At 33.2% G+C, this 23192-nt stretch overlaps 1 protein-coding gene and 1 long non-coding RNA gene across 14 annotated transcripts; one reads left to right on the top strand and one right to left on the bottom strand.

The window, feature by feature from the left end:
• The first annotated feature begins 592 nt into the window (after nt 1-592).
• On the top strand, nt 593-21823 carry LOC120091548 (uncharacterized). 12 transcript variants are annotated; one of them, XR_016524715.1, is made up of 7 exons: nt 593-849; nt 1318-1373; nt 5077-5175; nt 5476-11296; nt 11870-12050; nt 12298-12390; nt 12489-12503. It is a non-coding gene; the product is annotated as an uncharacterized LOC120091548 (long non-coding RNA). The 12 variants fall into 12 exon arrangements; XR_016524714.1 differs by having other exon boundaries at nt 11865-12050; XR_016524716.1 differs by lacking the exon at nt 11870-12050.
• On the bottom strand, nt 8211-15404 carry LOC120091547 (MADS-box transcription factor 27-like). 2 transcript variants are annotated; one of them, XM_090307424.1, is made up of 7 exons: nt 14812-15404; nt 11938-11999; nt 9487-9586; nt 9354-9395; nt 9186-9269; nt 8690-8844; nt 8211-8559 (listed from the first exon to the last, which is right to left on the bottom strand). In XM_090307424.1, exons 1-7 carry the CDS (start codon nt 14857-14859, stop codon nt 8544-8546), a joined length of 507 nt encoding a protein of 168 aa, XP_090163550.1. In that variant the 5' UTR covers nt 14860-15404; the 3' UTR covers nt 8211-8543. The 2 variants fall into 2 exon arrangements, with proteins under 2 accessions (XP_090163550.1, XP_090163549.1); XM_090307423.1 differs by having other exon boundaries at nt 8211-8844; nt 14812-14953.
• Nucleotides 21824-23192: the final 1369 nt, after the last annotated feature.

Raw genomic sequence — 23192 nt, 5'->3', positions numbered from 1 at the left:
CATAAATGTAATTTTTTTCAGACGTATGGGTTACCCAAATTTTAATTCAAGAGGTTGATTACAATACTTATCAAACTTTAAGAATTTAATTGATCAAATTAAAAATTTAAAAGAATAATTATAACAAACCTTATTTTTTAGGGATGGTTTGTGTGATTTTCCCAAAATAAACCAAGACATTCAAAGTACAAAAACTAATGAAATAAATAAAGACTAAAATAATATATTATATTCTTTAATTAAAAAAATATATAAAAACATTATTTACAACAGTAGAGACATGTGCCAAAATTTCCAGCAATTTCACCAACCCCTATAAAACAACTTGTCAAGTTGGTTACCTTTTGTCCGAGCTGTCTGGGTCATGGTGTCCTACGTTTCCACTTGTGGGCCCCGCAAAATCAGTTCCTTTAAACTTCCCTGCACCCACAACTACTCTCACTCCACCACCCAGGGTCAAAACCGTCATTTCATTTTCCAACTTGACCTCTAAGAACTCGACAGCTCTACGAACCCATTGTCTTTTCGTAGCTCCGGTTGTAGAGAATCCGAATTCCTACATTATTTATTTCATTCTCCCGGAATTGGCCGAGATATTTTCTTCTCTCTCCTCGTCGCCACCAGCTTTTTGATTCCTCTCTCTCAATCCGCGGGAAAAAAGGAAAGCTGAAAGTCCCATGGAAAAAATCCATTGCGTCTCTCTCTGTTTTTCTTCTTCTAACTATGATCTCGTCGGAATTCTTCGTCGTGTTTCTAGGTTTTGAGTTGTTGCTTCTTGTTTGGAATCATCCATGGCGATTTCCTGATTCGGACGACTCGATATATCATTTACTTTATTGATCATGTGGGGTAATGCCGTTTTTTCCTCGGTTATTTTCTCATTTCCGATTAGCGTGTAGATTGATACGATGTTGCGTCTTCTTCCGTAGTATGATTCAGCTGCCTTCGTAGTAAATGATCTTTATATTTGATCGTTGTGTAATGTTTTTTTTAATGAAGGATGAGTTTCTTGTATCTACGGATGCATGGCTGGAGTACTAGCATCGGATATTCTCCGATGAACTGTTTGAGAGTTTATTTTTGTTTTATTTAGAATTTCGACGCGCTGTGTAACATATACTAAGCTTACGTGTTTTTTTATATATATATTTCAATTTTCAACTGCATGATGAGTTGTCTGATTTTCTCAGACTGGAGCACCAGGGACATTGCATCCATGCTATTTTCTGCATATCAGTTGGTTTCTAGAGAACTAATTGAGAAATCGATGTCTGCAATACTTACTCATTATCTATGGAAACTTTGACGTTGTGATAGGTGAAAGCTTGGGCTGTTGATGATTGGCCACGACGAAAATGGGTGTGAAATGAAAGGTACTCTCGCAATATTCATTTATTTGAACCTTGTTTTTTGTGTTTATGGCGTCTTTAGAACTGGTAGCCTAGACACAAGCACATAATGCAAGGAATTGTCATATAGGAGGAAATTTCAAGTAGCCTGTTGAACAGTGTAACTGTTATCATGAGTTTAATGGTAGGAAAGGAAACCTTATGTTTTGGAAATAAGTCTCCATTTTATACCTGTAGAATTTCTATCATGATCTTGTATGATTTAAATTCTTGTTTAGTCTTGCACTTTAGGTATTGCCATTAGTTATGTTTTATAGTGCTTACCGATTTTTGTTGGACGACCCTGCAATGTCAGGAATTTCACACACAAGGTAGCCTAGTTGTAACTTAGATGCTCCGTTCTATATTTCATGTCTATCTAATCAGGATTTTCTATGTCAGACGGCCTTTACTAGGTAATATAAGGATTCTTGTAATTTTTGGTCTATATTAAGGATTTCTACTTATATGATGAATGGTTAATATGCATATCAAGTCTGAATTCATGTTGCTGATAATGGAGGTCTCTTATAAAAAATAGAAGTCAACAAGTAAAAAACCCTGAGGAGGTAGAATATTGTAGAATCCATCACACTGGTATCTCTACAGAACCATCAAGTGTTTTCTCTGGCACATGAATTCAAATGTGATCATTGATTATTTAGGTTGGCACAGCAATGTCACTGGCACATGAATTTGAATATCGTTCAAATGTGCCATGAGTAAAAAACCCCGTTACACATTCTAATGTCAAAGGCACTTCTACCTCTTGGCACATGAATTTCTCTAGCTTTTTGAGGATCTCTATTAAGGTCGGATGCCTCAATGATTCATTTCTAGGAGGATTTGTGGTGGGAAAGTTTCTTTGCCTTATGTTTTCTCGCTTTTACAATTCACCCCCTTAGAATTTGCTTATGTGGATTCTATCCTTCTCTTTTTTTAGAGTTTTCTCTTGTACCATTGTACTGTTTAGGGTTTTGGGTGCTCTTTGTCTGATTAGGAGTCTTTGGATATTCTTTTTGTTTGATTAGGACTCTTTGGATATTCTTTTTGTTGTTGTTGTCATTTTGTTAATTTTATTATTATTATTCTTTTTTTTTTTTTAATGATCTCTCCTTTCCTTGAGGACTAGGGATCTCAATTCTAAGCCATTAATTTGCATTTAGAGTTCTCTTATTGGTCCCTTCTTTCTTTTTGTGGGGTTTTCTTTACACCCCTACCCCCACCTCCTATTCTCATTGCTTTAGAAGGTCAGAATCTCAAGAAAATCAAATTTTTTGCTCGGTTAGCCACTCATAGGAGGATTTACACCATTGACTTTGTCTTATGCAAAGTTTGTCGTCCAATAAAAGGTGAAGTTCTTTGTCTTGATGATTATCCACAGAAGAATTAATACTATGAATAGGCTCTAGAGGTCGTTGTCGTCTTTGGTTGGGTCTTTTTGTTGTATCCTTTGTCAAAAGACGGAGGAAGAGTTGGATCATCATTTTTTGCAGTTGTGCTTATGCTCGGTCGGTCTGGAATTACTTCTTTGATGTGTTTGGTCTTCAGCTTCCCGACACGAAGCTTTTAATGATATAAGATAAGAGTTCCTAGACTTTGGGGCTGAGACGGAGTCTTGTGATGTTTGGCCTCTTGTGAGATTTCGTGTTTGTCTTTGGGCATTGGTGACAATTTTCTTTTGTAATTATTCTCTAGATGTTATGTTGTTTGATTGGAGTCACTTTCTTTAGGGTTGCTCCCTCTTGTGAGGGGAGTTCTCAAACGTAATTGAGATAGTTTTCTATATCATTTGGTACCAAAAACTTTGGCTTCAAACAAATTATAGTGATGCAAACTTTTGGCAGACTTTCCAAGATAATTTGGCTGAGATACGTCAATCCATTGATTACATATCTCAACTGAATCAACCGATGAAGTTGCAAGTCAAGCCATGAAGAGTTGAGTCACACAATCTATCCCAAGTCAGGAAGATTGCCCATGGTGTTAAATCACTGATTTACCCAAAAGCTTAAGTTAATAGATATAGGTAAATTTAATATTATATCATCTAACACTCTCCTTCACTTGTGGGCTTAGAATATGTAGAAGACCCAATAAGTGGACATTAATATTAATTGGGGAGGAAATACCATTGTAGAGGTTTGAACACATGACCTCTACCGCCTGCTTTGGTACCATGTCAATTTTCGAGAGAATTGCTAAATTGCCTTATTCACAAATAATAGAATTAGGTCACCATATGCAGAGGTCAGACCTATTATAGATTAGGAAATTAAAATAATTACCTAATAAATACAATAAATACAGTCAATAAGGGAAAACATAATTAATATGTGTGTTACAAGGAAACATTAAACCAACGATAGGATAATTGGAACAAGTTCTTCTTTCTTATGTTTCTTTGATCATCTTTCCAAGCTAAATTTGTTTAACTTTCTTGGGGTTGTTTATCAATTAGTTAATGAGGGTTATCCTTAATATCGTTTTAGGAATTCACCTAAACTACGGGGAGTTCTTAAACGTAATTGAGATAGTTCTATATATCATGTGGGCTTTGTTTTTGTTTTTGTTTTTTTTTTTTTAATTTTATTTTTATGATTTTGTATTCTTTCATTTCTTTTCTCAGTGAAAGTTGATATTTTACAAAAGAACAAAGAGAGAAAAAAAAACCACCTTCTTTTCTTTCTAAACCTCAATGGTGCATTGTTTGTAAGAGTGCCTCGAAGGATTTGAAGCATATTTTCTAGAGATCAATTTGCAGATGTGATTTAAGTCTTTTTTTAAGGCATTTAAAGGGAAAATGGCAGAGTAGGTTTTGGAGGAGCGGAGGAGGTGTTACTTCACCCTTTGTGGATAGGGGCTGCACTTTGACAAACACTTTACATTTTTGATTTTGTAAATCGTTTGAAACATTTATTTGGAGAGAAATAAGAGTCTTTAGAGTTGTAGAGCTTGGGGAGGGGGGTTTGGGGGGTGGGAGGCCGCTTTGAGTTTTTGTAACTAAGGACTTTAATGCTTATAATCAAGATCTTGGGAGTTTTATTTCTTTTTCTCTTGATTTGCAACTTCAAATTTTAATTGTTAAATCACAGAGTGACTCAAATGCTTAAACTGATGGGTTATGGTAAATTTAATCAACTCTTAAACACTCCCCCTTGTTGGTTTGAAAATTTGTAGAAGTCCCAACAAGTGAAAGTCAATATTAATTGGGGTCTGGTGAGGAAATGACAACAGAGGTTTGAACGTAGTACCTCATGCTCCCTTAAGATGGTGCCTCTTTTGAGTTCACTATTCTTGAATCGGATCTCAATTTTTATTATTGGACCCAATGTCGGTTTGGGCTTTATGCGCTTTGATACCATATTAAATCACTGATTGACCCAAAAGTTTAAGTTGATAGGCTATGGTAAATTTAAAGAAACTTGTAGGATATTAATCCTAGGTAGGCGGACACTATGTATTGAACCCATTCCTTCTTAGCCCTTTATTTACTACTAGGCCAATTGGTGATAGTTTATATCATTCAGTTTCATACATTAATACTGCCCACCTTTTTTTTTTAATTTTTTTTTTTATTTTGCAAAACTGCTAGTTAGTGATATCTCTCTAGTGAGCTTATACTGCATACGATACATGGCAAATAGGAATAATTATCGATGTTCTGTTTGTTCTTGTGCTTGTGTAGCAAAGTGTAATGGAAGGAAAAGAGCCAGCAATGGCTTGCTAGTTTCAAAACTTCACCAAGTCACACGTCAAGTTTAGGCAGGGTACCTCTCTTCAAAAGGTAAGGGGTTGGGTAGGTTTATTAAAAAGAGCTCAAAGTTTATATTGAACCAGTTAATAAAAGCTTGTATTGTTTTTGCGTGTGAAAAAGGCTTAAATTTATTGCAATCTATATCTAATGTGTGTGATACTATGTTATCTCTGAAATGTAATAGTTATATTCTTGATTTATGTCTCATATTTGCTCTTAAACTAGGTTTATGTCTAGCACAATTCTAGTTTACGTATATGGCTAAATAATTTGTAAGTGGGTCTTTCTTTTGATATTGAATTCATGGTGCTTATGCATGTTATCAATCAGGTATTCTGGTGTTAGAGCTTTACATGCTTACAAAGTTGCAATCTGGACATTTTGTGAAGCAAGGAGCAATGCAAATTTATTCACTCTTGTATTTACTTTGGTAGTTTTTATTTTCTGTTTCCTTTCACGTTTTTCTAATTTACTTGTAGGTTATAATTACTTATCGCTCATGTTAGTACTGGTGATTCCTCTTGTATGTATACCTTGATCTTGTGCTATGGAGCATGTCTGGATTTATAGTCTGGACCTTTACATGCTTACAAAGTTACAATCTGGATCTTTTTGTGAAGCAAGGAACAATGCAAATTTATTCAGTCTGGTATTCATTTACTTTGGTGGTTTTTATTTCTGTTTTCCTTTCACGTTTTTCTTATTTACTTGTAGGTTATAATTACTTATCGCTCATGTTAGTACCAGCGATTCCTCTTGTGTGTATACCTTGACATTGTGCTATGGAGGATGTCTGGATTTATAATTTCTACTATATTGTGTATCGTACACGTTTTGTTCTCTATATTTAATCTTTCAGATGCCGAAGTTTTCATTTCTGTGCTGTATATTCATGTCAAACCAGTTTACAGCCTTACAATCAGGAAGGTATGCTATACATTCTTTCAATCCACTTAGCCTTATGTCTATTACTTCTGACTTCTACTTTATACTGATTATATCATGCATATGTATATTCTTTTGCATGTATAAATATATTATTTGTTTATTTATTTATTGATGAATAACCAAACTTTCATGAGAAAAATGAAAGAATTCACAGATTTATAAAAATAAATCTCCCAAAGGGAGCCAAACTACAATAATGGACTTAACTCAAGTAACATAAGATCAATAGGGTAATTACAAAGTGGCCATGTCACTGAAGCCCAAATAGAAACATAGAATCTAAATCTAACAAGGGACCAAGCATTCACTGTAAGACCTGTCTCTAAAGATTTTATTATTTCCCTCGCTCCATAGATCCCACAAAATAGCACACCTGACCTACCACGAGAATAATATTTTCTCATGAAAATGCGAATAGAGAAGAAACTCCTTGATTGTCTTCCTACACAATGAGAGCTAAGTAAAAATTGAACACCTCACAAAAACATCTCCAAATAGCATTAGCAAAATCACATCTTCAGACGTTATGATCAAGGTCCTATATTGCCCTCCTGCAAATAATACAACAAAGACAACCGACCAAAATGGTCTTCCTAGCTGAGATCTGTTCCAAGGTGTTAACTCTTTCATGCATAGCTTGTCATTTGAAGAACTTAGCCATCCTGAGAATTTTCACCTTTCGAACAAAGGAAAAAATAGAATCACTTGAGGAGGAGGAACTAACCGAACATTGAAATAAAGGATTGGAGGAGAAGCCTGGTAGACAGGGACTTGAAAGGCAAATATCCATCCTACCAGGGCTAAAGCGAAAGTTGCCAAGCAAAGATAATAGAGCAAAATATCTGTTGTTTCCTTAAATGTCAACGGGTGACAGAACTCCCAAGAAGAAGGCAGGTTCTCAGAGCGAGAGGGGATCAAAGCCATCAAATGATTTCTCAAAATGGACAACAAATATAAATTGGGGATAAGGAACAAATGGTTCTACCCTCGTTCACTTATTCTCCCAAAAGTAAGCATTCCTCCCATCTCCCACCACATGCAGAACAAATTGGGATAGAAAAAAGAGAGAAGTTTCATGGGTTTCTGGAAGTGCTTTAACCCTACCAACGGTCTATTCAAAAGGTTGAGGGTCATACTTGCCACATTGACCTTGGGCCATAAGATGTCAGATTCATGATGGAATCACAAGGCCATTTAGCCAAAAGGACCTTGTTTCTCGCCCCTATGTGCACAAAGATATACATTTATATTGCAAAGATATAGGATTACAAAGTTTAGTTGTATCCTAAAAATTGGTTTAAGTTAGTTGAAATGATGCCTATTCCTGTCTGTGGAAAGTCAGAGGTCCTTTGGGTTTCACATTGCCATGGAGCTGAAGGAATAAAATTTCTTTTTCCATACAAACCAACTTTGGGATATTGAAAGGAGATTGAATACCACCACCAGCGTAAACAAGTAAACATAACCTGAGAGCGTAATATAATTGTGGAAAAAGTATATAACATATCCAAATTACAAAATACAAAGAAGAAATGGAGAAGTGCCCCTTTCTTTTGGAAATTGCAAACTGGCTACTCCAGCAACACTTTCTAGTTACTATCATAGATTTTTGGTTCTCAATGAACCATTCTAGCCATATTTGAAACATCTTAAATAGAAAAAGAAAATCAATTCAAGGATTAGTCATAGATTGGCATTTCTATATATTATGAATTGAAGTTGGGTATGACAGGGCAGATATTGCAGAGTGCTTGAAGTATTTAAACAAAATAATCATAAGCTAACAACTCAAGTTTTAAGGATTGGTGATTATAAAAGTGAATGGAGAGAAACCTTTAGTTTTAAATTCCTTTACTGGTTTAAAATTTCATAGTCTAACAGCTGCTTTACATTGGTGATCTCATTCATTAATCATCCAAGTTAAGTTTGAGAATACACACAAGTGGAGTGTTAGTGACGTATATGAATGGTTATTTTAATCCCAAAACAGCTCACTCTTTTAGGATAAGGGATTATTTAATATGGTTAATTTTGGCAACTCAACAAAAGGAAGCCCACACTGCAGGCATCTCATATGCGATCAAGTGTCTACCAGCTTAGTACTGCCATATATAAGATTGGATGAACATTAACTTTCATTCAACTAATTGGCATCACAACTTTAGAGTCTGGTCAATTACTTAACACAACAAACGTTAAAAACAGCTAGAACAACACATGGTACATATGATGCATTGTCATTATTGGTAAACTTACTTATGTAGCTGGTCTTGCTGCTAAATTTATCTCATATATAGAGTTTGAAGAACATTGCATACCAAATGTGATGGATCTGGTGACATTAATGCACTAGTGACTGAAGCAGGAGACACCTTCATGTTGAACATGACCGTACTGTATGACAAGTTGATGAAATGACCATGGATAAATCATCCATGATCTAACTGCTGTTATTGCAGTTGCAATCTGTTGCAAGTTTCAATTATATCTATTTCAGTATGGCTTGGGAGTAAAAGTTGAGTAGTATAGATTGATATTCAGATGAATTTGATAGGGAATTTATTTCATGTCATAAATACAGATTGCTTGAACATACCCCAGCTTTATCCCTGGTACTGGTGTTTCATTGTTTTGTGGTTGTGGCTGTCTTAGCTGTAGATGGACGGGAGCAGGCATACTGTATCTATTGGTGATAGTGAATTGATGAACTGAGCTACTGCTCGTTTTATCCACTTCCATTGGTCCATAGGCCTGGTACACAAAAAACGCAGTCATGATTGAGGAGGGGACTTGAATCCCCCATTTTGGGATAAAATAAAAGTTATGTGGTAATCTTGTTTCTTTTCAATGTTGTGGGGGATTTTACTAGAGAGAAATAGCAGAATACGGAAGTCGAGAGATCCTAGGAGGACAATTTAGTTAGGGATTGGACCTTTTTTTTTTATTATTATTATTTTTTAATGTGGGTGGACTTGTTTTCTTTGTATGCCATTGTATACTCTTTAATTTTTTTTTAATGAAAGTTTGGTTTTTTACCCAAAAATAAATAAAGTAAAAAATGAAGCATTTCAACATAAGTTTTGGATCTCTACCTTCATTTGCAGTTCTGCATTTTCCTTACGAATCATATCTAATTTCTTGTAGAGTTCCACATTTTCTTGATGCATATGATTTCCCTGCAACATAATTATTGCAAATTAGCTGTTGTTTCAGCACTTCTTGATATAATGAGATACATGGATATTTACAGTGGGGAAAACCTTCTGTCTTAGTTCAGTAATTTCATCACTTAAAATCTTTTCCTGCAAGAAAAATACAAGAACACATAAACATCCGCATACAATATGCTTTATCAGGTGTATGTTTTTATTGAGGTCTCTTCATAGTTTATACCTTCTTCACACGGACACCTTTCAAACTCATTTCCAACTGGCTTTCCAGATTTTGTAGATCTTTGACACTCAGGCCAGATAGTTCCTCACCCATCAGGTGTCTGCAAATATAGGAGTGTGGATATATTATGAACTCCTTTTCATATTTACGTAAACTATTGAATTATATTATTATTCCTCATCGATTCAGACTTGAATTATTTCATTTTATCTCTCAGTCATTAGCATGCCTTAATTATGATATAGAGCATGGATGGTAACGTAAGGTGTCAATAAAATGTTAAGTTTTCCACCTTTTATCATGATTATCTAATTATCAGTCTAATTTTAAAGAACCAAGGAATGTGTGATTTTCTACAACTCATGCTTAAAATATATTTTGAAGTTACCACTTACCATATAAAGTTATTCTAGCCCTGACGATTGGAAGAGGATTTAGAACCTTCTAATATTGGTAGGCCAGTGTTTGCTGTTGGACGTTTGCTCATGAAGGCAATCAGAATGAAGGATGGGATAGTAGAGTTTGACTAAAATTAAAATTATCAAATGGTTTTCTGTTGAGAAAATTCATGAGGTCGAGCATTGAGGAAGAACTAATCAACCTTTTCATGAACAATATTAGAAGTTTTTTGATCTTGGTCAGGTCCCACTTTTGAGAAAATAGTAAAAGTTTTTTAATCTTGTTTGATTCACTGTGGAATATCTGATACCATTTGATTTGGAATCAACTTCTATCTCTCTTTCATACCAAAAATTTTAGGAAAAATATCAATTACTACCCTTAAACTTTATGGGTTGTATCAATTTAAACTTTGAAGTAATAATTTTTTCCGGATGGTGGCTCAAAGATAAGGCTAGAGTCTTGTGGAGTAATGCTTGTAGAGCTTCCCTCTAGGCTCTTTGGAAGGAAAGGAATATAAGATTGTTCTTAGATAAGACCTTTACTTCCAATATCTTTTTGTGAAAATGTCCTACTGCCTCCTCTTGGAGTGCTCTATATAGTTCTTTTTGAACACACAGCGTGCTCTCATTCTTTTAGATTGGAGGCCCTCACTCTTTTGATCCTCCAGTTTTTGGTTTAGGGACCCCAGGCCTTTTGTCTGTGGTTCTCTCTCTCTTCTGTTTAACGTAAAGTTTCTCCATTTCTAAAGAAAAGGGAAATCCAAGAACATTCTGAATTTGCCAATTCCAGTTGAAATACAAGCTCCAAGCTATGGACTGCCCAGGAAGTCTGAGATTCCGGAGCTCCCTCTCCACTCTCTTTCCCTGTGTTGATCCCAACAGAAAAGTGACAACTGACAAAAGACACTCCTACACCTGTCAGCTTATTTCTTCCAACACTCAATTGTAATTGATCATTTTCATTTTCAATCAAGTATTGATTCATCATCACCCTGCTCTGAACCATTGTTCTACCATTCATTCTGCTCATGAGTTAAATGGTCTATCTCATGTTTGTGCGTGCACACATACAGTCCATATAATGTGAATGTCACAGTCTACATGTTTGGATCATTTGATCTTCACTCAGCTTTTTCGTGTGTGGTGGCGATTCAAACACACAATGATATCCAACGAAGTTATCGATCTTGTTTGTCTTGTTTCAAGTTTCCTACATGCTATATATGTATATGTATATAATCAGAAACCATTCTTTCATACAGGAAAAATGAAAGAGTACTGGGGTAGTGATACACCAAAACTCAACCTTCAGAAGGAGCCAAACAAATATAACATGGGACTTCAATCAAGCAAAATAAGAGTTAGAAGATTATTACAAACAACATATACTCATTGAGGCTCGTAGAGAGGTATGAACCTAACAAGTGACCAAACTTCTTCCAAGCTCTTCAATTGGTCTAAAAATTGTATCATGACACTTACATTCTGAATATAAAATAATTCTCATGTACTTAAGTTGTGTTCTATTTCTAGTTGGAATGTACTTCAGTTGTTCTTATGCCTAATTGAAATGGCACATGCAATTATTGATGTGTATGGTGCATGTTGTTAATCATTTACTCGATTCATTGAATTGGAATGATTTGAGCCTTAGTAAGAAAGAAAACACCCATCTCTTTAGCTCCTTTTTTTTTTTTTTTCCTTTTTTTCCTTTTTTTTTTTTTTGGGTGTTTGACAAGAGTCCTTTTAGCTCTTAACTTAGCTCTTACGTTTTTCTTGTTCTTCATCTAATATTTCGGCACCAAATTGTCAAAAAAATTTGGTTTCTTGTGAATGACCTGTGAAATAGAGGAACATTTGTGTTTTGCTCACTAGTTGATACAATAGCAAGTGTCCAGGCTTAAACCTCAGTAATAGGATTCCTTTGAGAAGTTTTTACGGTTTGATTATATTTTTTTCTCCTTGTATAATATAAAGTACAGGAAGAGTTTCTTTATAAAAAAAAAAAAAGAAGAAGAAGAAGAAGAAAGTACAGGAAGAGTTGGAGTACCTGTGACATTCTTGCATGTAATGCAGTTGTTGCTTCAAAGCAGCTGCCTCTCTTTTCCAAAACTAGCAATCGTAGATTAGATGGTCAGCATTACAGTATTACTTGTGGCATAGGTGAGTTGAACATTCAAATGATTTTAACTAATTTATTTGGAAGGCCTTACTTTACTTCACTTTTGAATAGAATGGGATATAGTGCAAAACTAAGGAATAAAAAAAAATATATGTCTATATATTTGTGAAGATATAAGAAACTATTATTTCTGTGCCGTAATTACTGATTGGAGTAAATGCCTTTTTCTTCTGCCATTCCTCTTCTAGGCTATAGTCTAATATCCATGATTTTAAATAACTTTTGCAGTGGTACCTAAAATTTCAATGCTGATTGCTGAGTATGCACACATTATTATGTGAAGTTTCTTTTCTTTTAGGAGATTTGTTTGGTGCCTCCAAGGTTGATAAAATCACAGTATAGGGTTTCTATTATGTTACATTATTTCCTTCTTTTATAAATGAAAGTATAATTGAAGGCAAATCCCTTGATATCTCCAGAGTTTGATCCTTGCGGCTCGTGTGGATTTGCAGACTTAAAAGAAGGAAAATAAAGGCAAAACCAACCCACCCAAAACACAGGGATCACAAAATAAACAAGCAAACTGGATATATTACAAGTAAATCCTAACTGCTAACCATCAAGAAAAAGGGTAAGTCAGGAAAGAGAAACAAATCTGTCTATTAACTCATCACTAACACTAAACTCCAAAAAGCTTAGGCAAGGTTAATATATACTTGATATTTCATATGTATCCTCAACACTCTTCTTATATGTGAGCCTAAATACCAGTGTGATTTATGAAGTCCAACATATGCCCAATTGATATCAATTAGGGAGGAAATAGTGTTGCAAGGTTCAAACACTGAACTTCTTACTCTTAAGACCATATTGAATTACCACTGAACCCTAAAACTTAGGTCGATGGGTTATAATATATTTAATATTTTATATATATTCTCAACCACCTTGGGTTGACCTAGTGGTCAATAAGGACCAATGTAAATAGCAATGACATTAGAGAAAATGAGTTTAAGTTATGGTGACCATTTATCTTAGATTTAATATCCTACAAGTTGCCTTGATAACTACTGTGCAAGAAAACTCAAAAGACTTGTGGATACTTTAAAATATAAAAATCTCAACACGAAAAGGTTCTCATCTTTTTCTCCAATCAAATATTTCATGAGACTAAAAAATAAAACTAGGCTGTGGAATAAGTGATTTTTGTCGTTCAATGGACTGAAGACAGCTCTTTGTTTGTATATTTGAGCTCACAACTGTGGACGCAATTGTTTTCCAAAACAATACCATACCTTTAAAGCAAAAAGAAGAAGCCAGGAAAGGTAGTTCAAGTCCATAGCTGATTTTCACAAAATACACTAATTTTAGCCGAGGACATAAGTAGAGGCTCTGTTAATGAAGGCTGAACAATAAACCTCCCCAAACCTATGAGCTAGGAGAAGAATCAAATTTTTTCATGAGATGTTATACTTCCAAAGTTTAGAGACGAAAGAAGAGGATTGGAGAAGGATAATAAGCTAAATGTTTGTACAAAGGATTGTAGGTTAGGACACCAAAAGGATTAATGTTCCCCACCGAACGATTATTGTGGCCGAGAGGCCCAAAACTAAGATTGATTCTGTGAATGATGAAAATCAGGGAAGCCAATTCCTAGATCTCTCTGCCAAATGGAGTTTTACATGGAAGTGAAAAATGGGGAAGGATTGCCGGTGGAAGATATAATGGAGGAGGTCGAGAAGTTTCCGATAGGTACACTGAATACTAATGAGAAGTTTTGTTTATTTACTTAAATGTACTTTCGCACCCTGAATAATCCGCCAATCTGGTGCTTCTTAAATATCAGCATCTCCAGTTCTATCATCCCTCTCCCCCCCATATGTTTGTCAGCTATTGTTGTGGTTTCCGATCTGCGCCACATTTCCTCCATTTGTTACATCTCACTTTCCATATCCTTCTCAATGCTCAGCTCCATCTCATTTTCAATTGCTTCAGTCTAACGTCCATTGTGCTTTGAATTGAGGAAACTCCCCTTAACTTTGGGGAACTTTCCAACCATGCTTTATTTTATTGTTCCATCTTATTTTCCATCATTCCTCAACGAACTCACTTCTCTCATACAACTCTGATAAGCATTAAAAGAAGTTTCATTTGTAAGCAAAAGCGAAGTGCAATTTAGGAGAATTCTAGTCCTCGAAAAGCCTTCTAGGCTCTTCGCCTTTTCTCTACTGCCCATAACTACTTAAAACACTTCCTACTTTTTTAAAAAACAACTTAAAGGCTTCTCTCCTAGTTACATGGGTCCTGCATTTTGTCATTCTTTCTTACTACTTTTCCCACTTGACACCTCCTTGCTTTCCTTACTGCCCCTTTCTTATCTCCTTGTGTAATTGTCTAAGGAAGTCTATCGTGAATTCATACGCATGCAAGTTTCATAAACTTTTTGAAGATCACAACATTAGCAAGTTCTCTAATTCTGTTGTAGGGATCAAGAATCTATTGCAGAAGTTATTTTCTTAGTGTCCTTAGCCTTTTTTCTAACTTTATCATCCGTATCGTAGTGATTTCACTTTTCATCGAGACATAACCTATGCAGTTCCATCTGATGTTCCAAGCCATTGAATTTCACCTTGGAAAAAAATCATCTTTGAGGAACATATTTGTCTCTATATCAATGTATTGGTAGAAAGTTCTTTACAAAGTTTATGCTTCATTCAAAATACAGTAAACATGCAGATGTTTATGTTAACGAGACTAAATTAATGAGGAAATTGGAATTGTAGATGAACGAAGAGAGATTACCTGGAGTTCTGAAACAGAGTTCATCAGCTGATTTTGCTCCTCTTTCATCTTGTTGTAGCGATCAGTAATCGACCTTATGCTGATAAGATAAAAAATACTTAATTATTCAGTACATAATCACACTAAAGCAAATCTGGAATTCTTAATTGCCATGCTATTCCAGAAACATCATAAACATTAATTCATCCAAACTTTTTATCTTCAGTTTTCACATAATGTTTCAGATTAGAAAGAATATCTCAAATTCTACCTAAATAAATCAAGGACACCTGACTTATGCCCTTCTTTCATAAACCATGATGAAGACATTATGAACATGGATCGGTGCAATTTTCCCAACTTTCCAATTTATGCAGTATTTTGTGGGAAGGGTTTTGATATGTCTTGTTGCTAGAAGTCTGATAAATCTGATTATGGTGTTGTTCAGAATGACCATGCCTGATAGGTTAAGGTAAATAACCTAATGGCCTTGTGGTCTATAAAGGCTCATGTAAATAGTAGAGGACTTGAAAGGAAATAAGTTTGAGTTATGGTGACCGTCTATATAGGATTTTATGTCTTACAAGTTTCTTTGACATCTAAATGTCAAGTGATTGTGTTGTAAGAATAGTTGAGTTACGTGCGAGCTGGCTCGAATACACATAAATATAAAGAACATCGACCTATTTCACTGTTCAAACATTTCTTTTCCAATGATATGTTTTGCTCTACAAACATTCTTTCCCAATTTTCGTATCTTTCCTTCTCGAACCACGTTTTTAATGTACTTGATCTTGAACCAACTTGTTGAAGTAGAAACAACACTAACTATTCTAGAAGATTCTTAAAGTATCTACATAAATAGCTTAAGTGTAAATATTACACATCTCTAGTAACTAGAAGATTGAATAAATATCTCAAAAGAAATATCCTAGCATTTATTTGGACTCCAAGGAATTCCAGAGAGGTTTTTAATTTTTCTTTTTTTTTTTTTAAAAAAAAAATAAAATTGAAACAACTACTTTCATTGAGAAAATAAAAATGAAAGAATATAAAGGTATACAAAAAAAATCTCACTAAAAAATGGTTTCTAACTAGGTAAGATATTGTCTAAAAAACAATTACAAAAAGTCTTCGAAACTGAAACCCAAAGAGAAACATGAAACCTCACTAGAGACCAGACCTCACTAAGGTCCCTCTCTTCACCACGAAACACTATTGATTCTCTCCCCCCAAATATCCCACAATAAAGCACACACTCACACAAACAAAAAAAAAAAAAACAACATTTCTCTTTGAAAGGCAGATGGAGGAGGAACTCTTCGATCATTCCTCGAACATCCATTTGGCAAGCCAGTGAGAAAGGAATTCTAAAAAATTCCTTTAGATAAGGATAATCTCATAGAAGATCTAGAATAGTTTGCATCCTAGAAAAACCTAGGAAATCCTCTTGCTTGAGCTCCATTAATCTCACACCTATAAATAGTAGATACATCCTCATTTGTAAGTCAAGTAGTCAAGCAAAAAGAAAGAAAAGCACGAGAGTTTGACAAACTTAGAGTGAAGAAAAGTGAGTGGGTGAGTTTTGAGAGAGTGAAAAAGGCTTCTCTCAAAAGGTGTCCTATCTTTGTACCTTTTTTTTAGTAGAAGTTTCTTCCAAAGAGATTGTCTGTCTCTCTCCTTTTTTTTTTTTTTTTTTTTTTGCCAATTTTCCATACACAACTTTCTTATTACATGATTTTGCTATGACTCATCCATAATCTTATTAAGATGAAGCATCATTTGACATGTTCTTTTCCAAAAAGACAGGTAGAACTAGAAACTGCAGTTTGATTTGAGATGGTCCTCAATTTTTCTTTCTAGATATAATTACTCTACATCTTTAAAACATATAGCTGGAGAATACTTTGTTCCATATGATAGCTCCTCAAATAAAAAGATCATTATAAGAATACAAACGACATTATAGAGCACATTTTTGTGGTTTGGACATCTCAAGGAAAAAGAATTCTCACGAGTTGTGATTTAAAGATGAAAGATAATGATTAAAAAAGTGTTACCCTAACATACTCTGGTTGTTCTAGGCAGATAGCTTTGAAGGACGTAAGTTACCACCTGTGGTCTTGTTTCTAGCAAACTTTTGGTATCTCTATGGTTGAGGATCTTTGGTTTTGAAGTTATGTTGGGTTCGCTGTTTCAAGTTACAGGTCATTTTTTTCCTCATAAAGCTCGTATTTTCTGCTGTTGTGTCAACTAATTGGTCAGTGAAAAAGCAAGAAAATTTTTCGAGCTTTCATAGGAGGTTGTTGGTGAAGGATTGGGGTCAATGGTTTTCTTTGGTTCACTCTTTGTAAGGTTTTTTTTATTTGGTAATTGTGAGTTGAGGCTATTGTTTTCCATTTTTTGTGATTGCAACTATTCAATAGGCCACTACAATGTGGCTCGTAGTTCAGTACTGTTGGATATATGAGAGAAATACCTCAAATTTATATCCTGCAATTAACAGGTGGCGTTCCAAGCTTTTAAGCTACATCCAACTTGTTACGTAACCACCACATTAATTTTTCATGGTTGTGTACTTTTTTTTCCTTCTTTCTTTTACTTTATTGTGTGTCATGGAAATTAGTTTGTTCATTAAAAGAAAATTTGGTTTTAGAGAATAACTCAATGGATCACTCAAAAAGGACTTTATTTGGCCACTCATAGGCTCAATCATAATAACCGAAGAGATCAACTCTTATCCTAAGATCACCAAGAACCATAAAGGTCGACTCTTAGGGTCTAGCATAGAAGTTATGAAGGCCATAAAGGCTGACTTCATAGACCTCATGAAGGCCAATTTCATAGGGTCGGCCATGAGAACAAAATAATGCCTAATTATGGAGTCCGATCCTATGGAGCTTAAGGAGGTCGACTATGATTGACAAGTTATGATCAAGTGTCCGTCTATTAAGCCAACCACATAATCAAGTTAGTAATGATTAGAGATTAAGTTAGTAATGGTCAAATTAATTATCTAAGAGGTAAATTAACCAAGTGACCATTACCAAATCATTTCTCTATTTTATCAAACGAGCTCCAAACGTTGGAGGTAAGCTAAAAATACTATGAATTTTTTATTCTCTTGCTCTCTCTAAATTGTAACTGACTTAATCATTGGAGTATTAGTGGTCAAGTACCACTATGGTGGAAGGTCTTTTCTATCGTGCAAGGGTGATTGTTCAATTTTTCCCAAACATTACAAACTGAAAGTTGGTACCTAGTTTTAGTATCAACACGGTTTATGCATGTTATCTAAATTCAAATGTTTTATCTATAATTACAAGGAATGTTGTATATAATTGAGTTAAAATATTATTTTGATTCTTGAATTTAAGGGGTTTCATTTTTATCCTTTCTCATCAAACTCTTAGTTGATTTTGATTGATCGTCTTAAAAAGTATATTGTATATTATAGTAGGACTTGACATGTCATTTCCTTAATAGTCCTGCTACAACTTAAGCATTTCTTGATAATTAAAGTTTTGATAAGCTTCTCTATTTGTTACATGTTTAAATTTTCGCATTTTACAATTGTAATGACATATTTTTCAAAAGAATATTATTTTAATAGTTCTTTTGGATTACAATAAGAGGTGGGTTGCATTTTGAACTTTGTCCCAATTAAAATTCAAGCGGATGTTATTATTTTGTAAGAGGTTAGTGAATGTTATTAAAAGTAAAAGTTGTTAAGTCATTCAATTCCCTATTATCACTTATCTTCCTCAATCAATCATCCTTGAATGTACTAAAAAAATTACATCCTTAGAATACATAAAAGGGTTTTTTTCCCTTTTTCTTTTGTATAAGGGATTTGAATAACTTGAATCACAGACCTCGTAATTATTAATACCCTCATATGTCAATTGAGTTATGTTCGGATTATTGGTTAAATATATAGAATTAAACAAATATCAGTGGATTTTTTTTTTTTTTTTAGGTCAAACTATGTAATAATTGTCTTGGATTATAACTTGTATGAATTGTACACATAAATCAAATCATGAAATTTTAGAATCTAAATTTCTCTCTTATTCTTTTTTCTCAAGAGAATTCTCACTCTTCATCCTTCTATTTCTTATTAGAATTTGAGGAAGAGTAGAAACTCTTGAAAGTATTTTTTTTTTCTTAATTAAGGGGAATATTACTCTTTATGGTTTTAATTTTTTTATATATATTTCACATTGTCTTTTTATAATTAAAAGTGGAAAATGTAAATTTTTGGAGCTAAAAGAGTAATTATGCTGCCCAAGTTTGAGTAGAAAATGTATTTAGTATCCTAAACTCAGATAAAATGAAAAAACAAACAAACAAAAATATTCTATTTATAATAGGGATTAAATCTTCATTTTCATAACACAAAAATTTCACCCCTAATATCAATTTAACTTTTGGTAACAATATATCTAATTACAAAAGCAAAGTACTTGGTATGTAAAAGAAAAAAAAAACTGTCAAATAGTTTTATAATTCTGAATATAACTGAAAAACTAATTATCAAAGAACAAATATAAATAAGCCATCCACATGAGTTTTTCTTTAATTTGCAAAAAAAAAAAAAAAAAAAAAAAACTACTTTTAATTTCATTAATAATAAAAAGTAGAAACTCGGGACTTGTGGGTATAATTTTCAGTTTGTGCACTTATTTATTTTGAATTATTTACTATTGGTGTTTTATGTACGTAAATAAAATAAAATTATCAACCTACACAATTTAAAAGATATTACATTTTTTTTTTTTCACAATATGTGGAGTGAGGAATCGAGCCTCTAACTTTGAGGTTAATAATACAACCATTATGTCAATTGAATTATGTTTATCATCTTTTGAGAAAAAATATATTACAACTGTCATCTCAATAAATAAAAACCACACATAATACACTTTTTGTCTCACACATTTGTTAGAACTAAAAAAAATGTGTATACACATTTCAACTTGGTTTTGATGACCACTCACCCACCCTAGATCATATCATATTGCCAAAGTTTGGTAGAGATCCTCATAAGCTTTTATATTTATTTAATCGTAACGCTCATGGAATAGTGAAAATAGGGGCAAAAAGCAACCAAATAATGCAATAATACAGATACTTAAACCAAGTGGAATGCAATTAAGAATGTAATTTTGAGGATATATATACAAAGAGAGAGAATAAATTACTATGCCAATCAATGTATTATTGAAAAAAAAATACACCTAATAGGATAAAATGCATCAAAGAGACAAAAAAAAAAAAAAAACTAGTATATTTTAGAGAATTTATAGAAAGGGTTATGAGAAAATATATGGAGAATTAAAGAAAGGAATATTGGACAATGCTTAGACATAAAGGGAAACAAGAGAAAGCAAAAATATACCCTAAAAATTCTTTCAAATATATATATTTATAATCTTACAAAAACAAAAGAAATATAGTGATAGAAAGAAAATATATAGAGAGAATAATAGAAAAATAAATCCTAAGGGGGAAAAAAGAATTTAGACAAAGATGATGATAATAATAATAATAATCTAGAATCACAATTATATTATTTCTCATAAAGTGTGATCAAGATATACAATAATTGAAATTAAATTATATCAAACATTAACATGTTTCCAAAAGCTTAAAAATTGAAAGATATCAACAAAATATTCAGCCTATATATATATATATATATATATATATATATAAATAAAACTAAATTTGAAAAAGAAAATTAATTTAAAACACAGAAAGCAGAATGCATGTTCTTAGTTTTAGAGAGAATCTATCATCCACCACTCACTTCCTCGGAAGTTCAGAAAGGTACAAATTAAAAAGATCTAAAGAAAGAAAATTTAAAATAATAATAATTAAAAAAAAAACCAATAAGAAATTTTAACTACAGTACAACATAAGAGAAAATGAAACCATAATATTAACAAAGAAAATGCCCATGCAAAATAATAATAATAATAATAATTGAAAAAAAAAAACATGCAGAAATAATCCAATAATAATGTTTGAAAATTTTCCCCATACTTGAAAACACAAAATAATTGTCTTATTTTGATAATCCTTTTTTAATTAAACGACAAATCTCATACATTTGAAGAACAAACTCATCAATTTATCACACATACGATATTTAATTCCAAGAAATCGCTGTACTACTAAAGTTATGATCTTGGATAACTAAAATATATATATATATATTTCACTTCTAATTTTGATTATAATCTTTAAGTTCTTAAAAAAAAATTTAACCTTAATCATGATATTATGGAGAAACACAAAAACAAAAACATATATGAATTGGAAAAAAAAAAAAAAGGAAAACCCAGTTGATGAAATTATGAAGAGAAATTACATACATATTTAGAGAGAGAGAATTGTAGAGAGAGAAAGGGATCTGACCTGGAACTGGGAATAATCATAGAGTTTGCCAGTACTTGAAAAAATGATCAATCCAACTTCAGCATCACAAAGAATTGAAAGCTCTCTAGCTTTTTTCAATAATCCACTTCTTCTCTTTGAAAAAGTTACTTGCCTGCTTGTTGAATTGTCTATTCTTCTTATCACTATCTTCCCTCTTCCCATTTTTCTTCCCTCTTTTCACCCTAAATTTCACTCAAATCTCCAAATAAAACCCAACTTTTTTTCTTTTTATATATGAAACCCTTAATTCCCCCAAATAATACCCAAAAAGGGTACTCAAAAAACCAAATTGGAGATCCAAAAACGACCAAAACAATAATAAACAGTTGAAATTATACAAGAAAAAAGAGAAAAAAGGTAGGCTTTTTACTGCTTAAGGGTCTGTGGATTTGCTTCTTCTCTTGTGGCTTTTCTGGAGAGAGATTTCCAATTCAAGTTCATCTATCTCTCTCTCTCTCTCTAAGACCTTTTTTTTTTTTTTTTTTTTTTAATTTTCATTTCTATTTGTTGCATTATATGCTTCAGAAATTTTAAAAATAAAATAAAAGCTAAAAGCGGTTTTTTCATTTGACAGCTAAACAGTGCCAAAACCTGGGCGCATTTCAAAACCGCTCTGTGGTTTTCTCCTTTTGTGTTAATGAGCCAACCACCGCGAGTAGAGAAAAACCAATCTACTCGCTCTGTCCATCCGACATGTCGTTACGGTAAATCAATCCAAGACTCCTTGGCGTCCGACAGAGAATCCCGAGTCCGTGATTTACCATACGTGTCGACATGGCGGAGCGCGTTTCTTTCACGCGCTTTGCCTCACGTAGACTAAAGCTTTCCTCGTACACACCAAATCCAGGAGAAGTGGAAATAACAAAAAGACGTTCGGAAGTTGTTTTGTCGAATAGATCGCCGACACGTCGCTCGCGGAACCCTAGGAGAGAGAATTTATCCCCTGTTGCCATTTCTAGAATGTCCACGTATGTACTTCCTCTAAACATCTGCCACGTGTCCTATCTTTTTTAGTCCTCCTTTCCATTTTCATAAGCCACTCGAATGCGCCGGCTAAGGACATTTTCATCCCAATTATGGAGCTTCATGCCATAATTAGAAATCCCCTAATTATTTTTTTAAAAAAAGATTATTATATTTAAATACTTCCCTTTTCTTTCTTATTATTATATTAATTATTAAATAATTTATGATGTCCTATTTCTCTAACTCAAATCAACTTAAATTATTCTCATTCTTTTTATAATATTTATATATGTGTATTTTAAGTGGCTTAAGTCAGCTTAAGTTATTCACAGCTTCTAAGTTGGAAGAAAGCCACGACTTGAAATTAGTTTAATATTTCAAAAGTTATTTATTTGAATATAAGTAAAAGATATAAAAATATTATCATAATGAATCAGGTCTGTACTGATTTTAATTATGTGTGCTGATTATTTATAATTGACAGCTAAGAAGTCATTTTATTATAATCCCTAAATTATTACATAGTTTTCGAAATCGTCACTTCAATTATTATTAGTTTTAATAAATTTTAGTACGAAAAGTCGTCATTTCGATGCTCTTTCCTCTTTTGTTGAGAAACTATATTCAATTTTCGTATCAACTTAACGTAGACGTTATTCCCTTCTTTGCTTCACATAGACGTTCTTATTAACTATACAGTAAGAATAATAATTACTATATTAATAAATATTTCATTCTATACATATCCTATATATGATTTATACTATAACCCTAGAAATTAATATACTACTATATGAAAGTATGTAATGTGGAAGAAGTAGAAAAATGTAGCAACGACTAATTGAAGGGAAGAATTAATGACTCATCATATATATTGTGGGATTATATAAATAGATAGGTATTAAATAAAACATGCTTTAATTCAAGTCAAATAAATTTTAATAAAAAACCATATCATGATTGATCTACCACCCTTGAAAAGATACTATTAA

The sequence above is a fragment of the Benincasa hispida genome, chromosome 11 (assembly GCF_027475165.1).
Source record: "Benincasa hispida cultivar pf3 chromosome 11, pf3_genome.v1.1, whole genome shotgun sequence".
Taxonomy (NCBI): Eukaryota; Viridiplantae; Streptophyta; class Magnoliopsida; order Cucurbitales; family Cucurbitaceae; genus Benincasa; species Benincasa hispida.
Note: the sequence above shows the minus strand (reverse complement) of the source record. Positions and strands in the feature narration are given on the sequence as shown.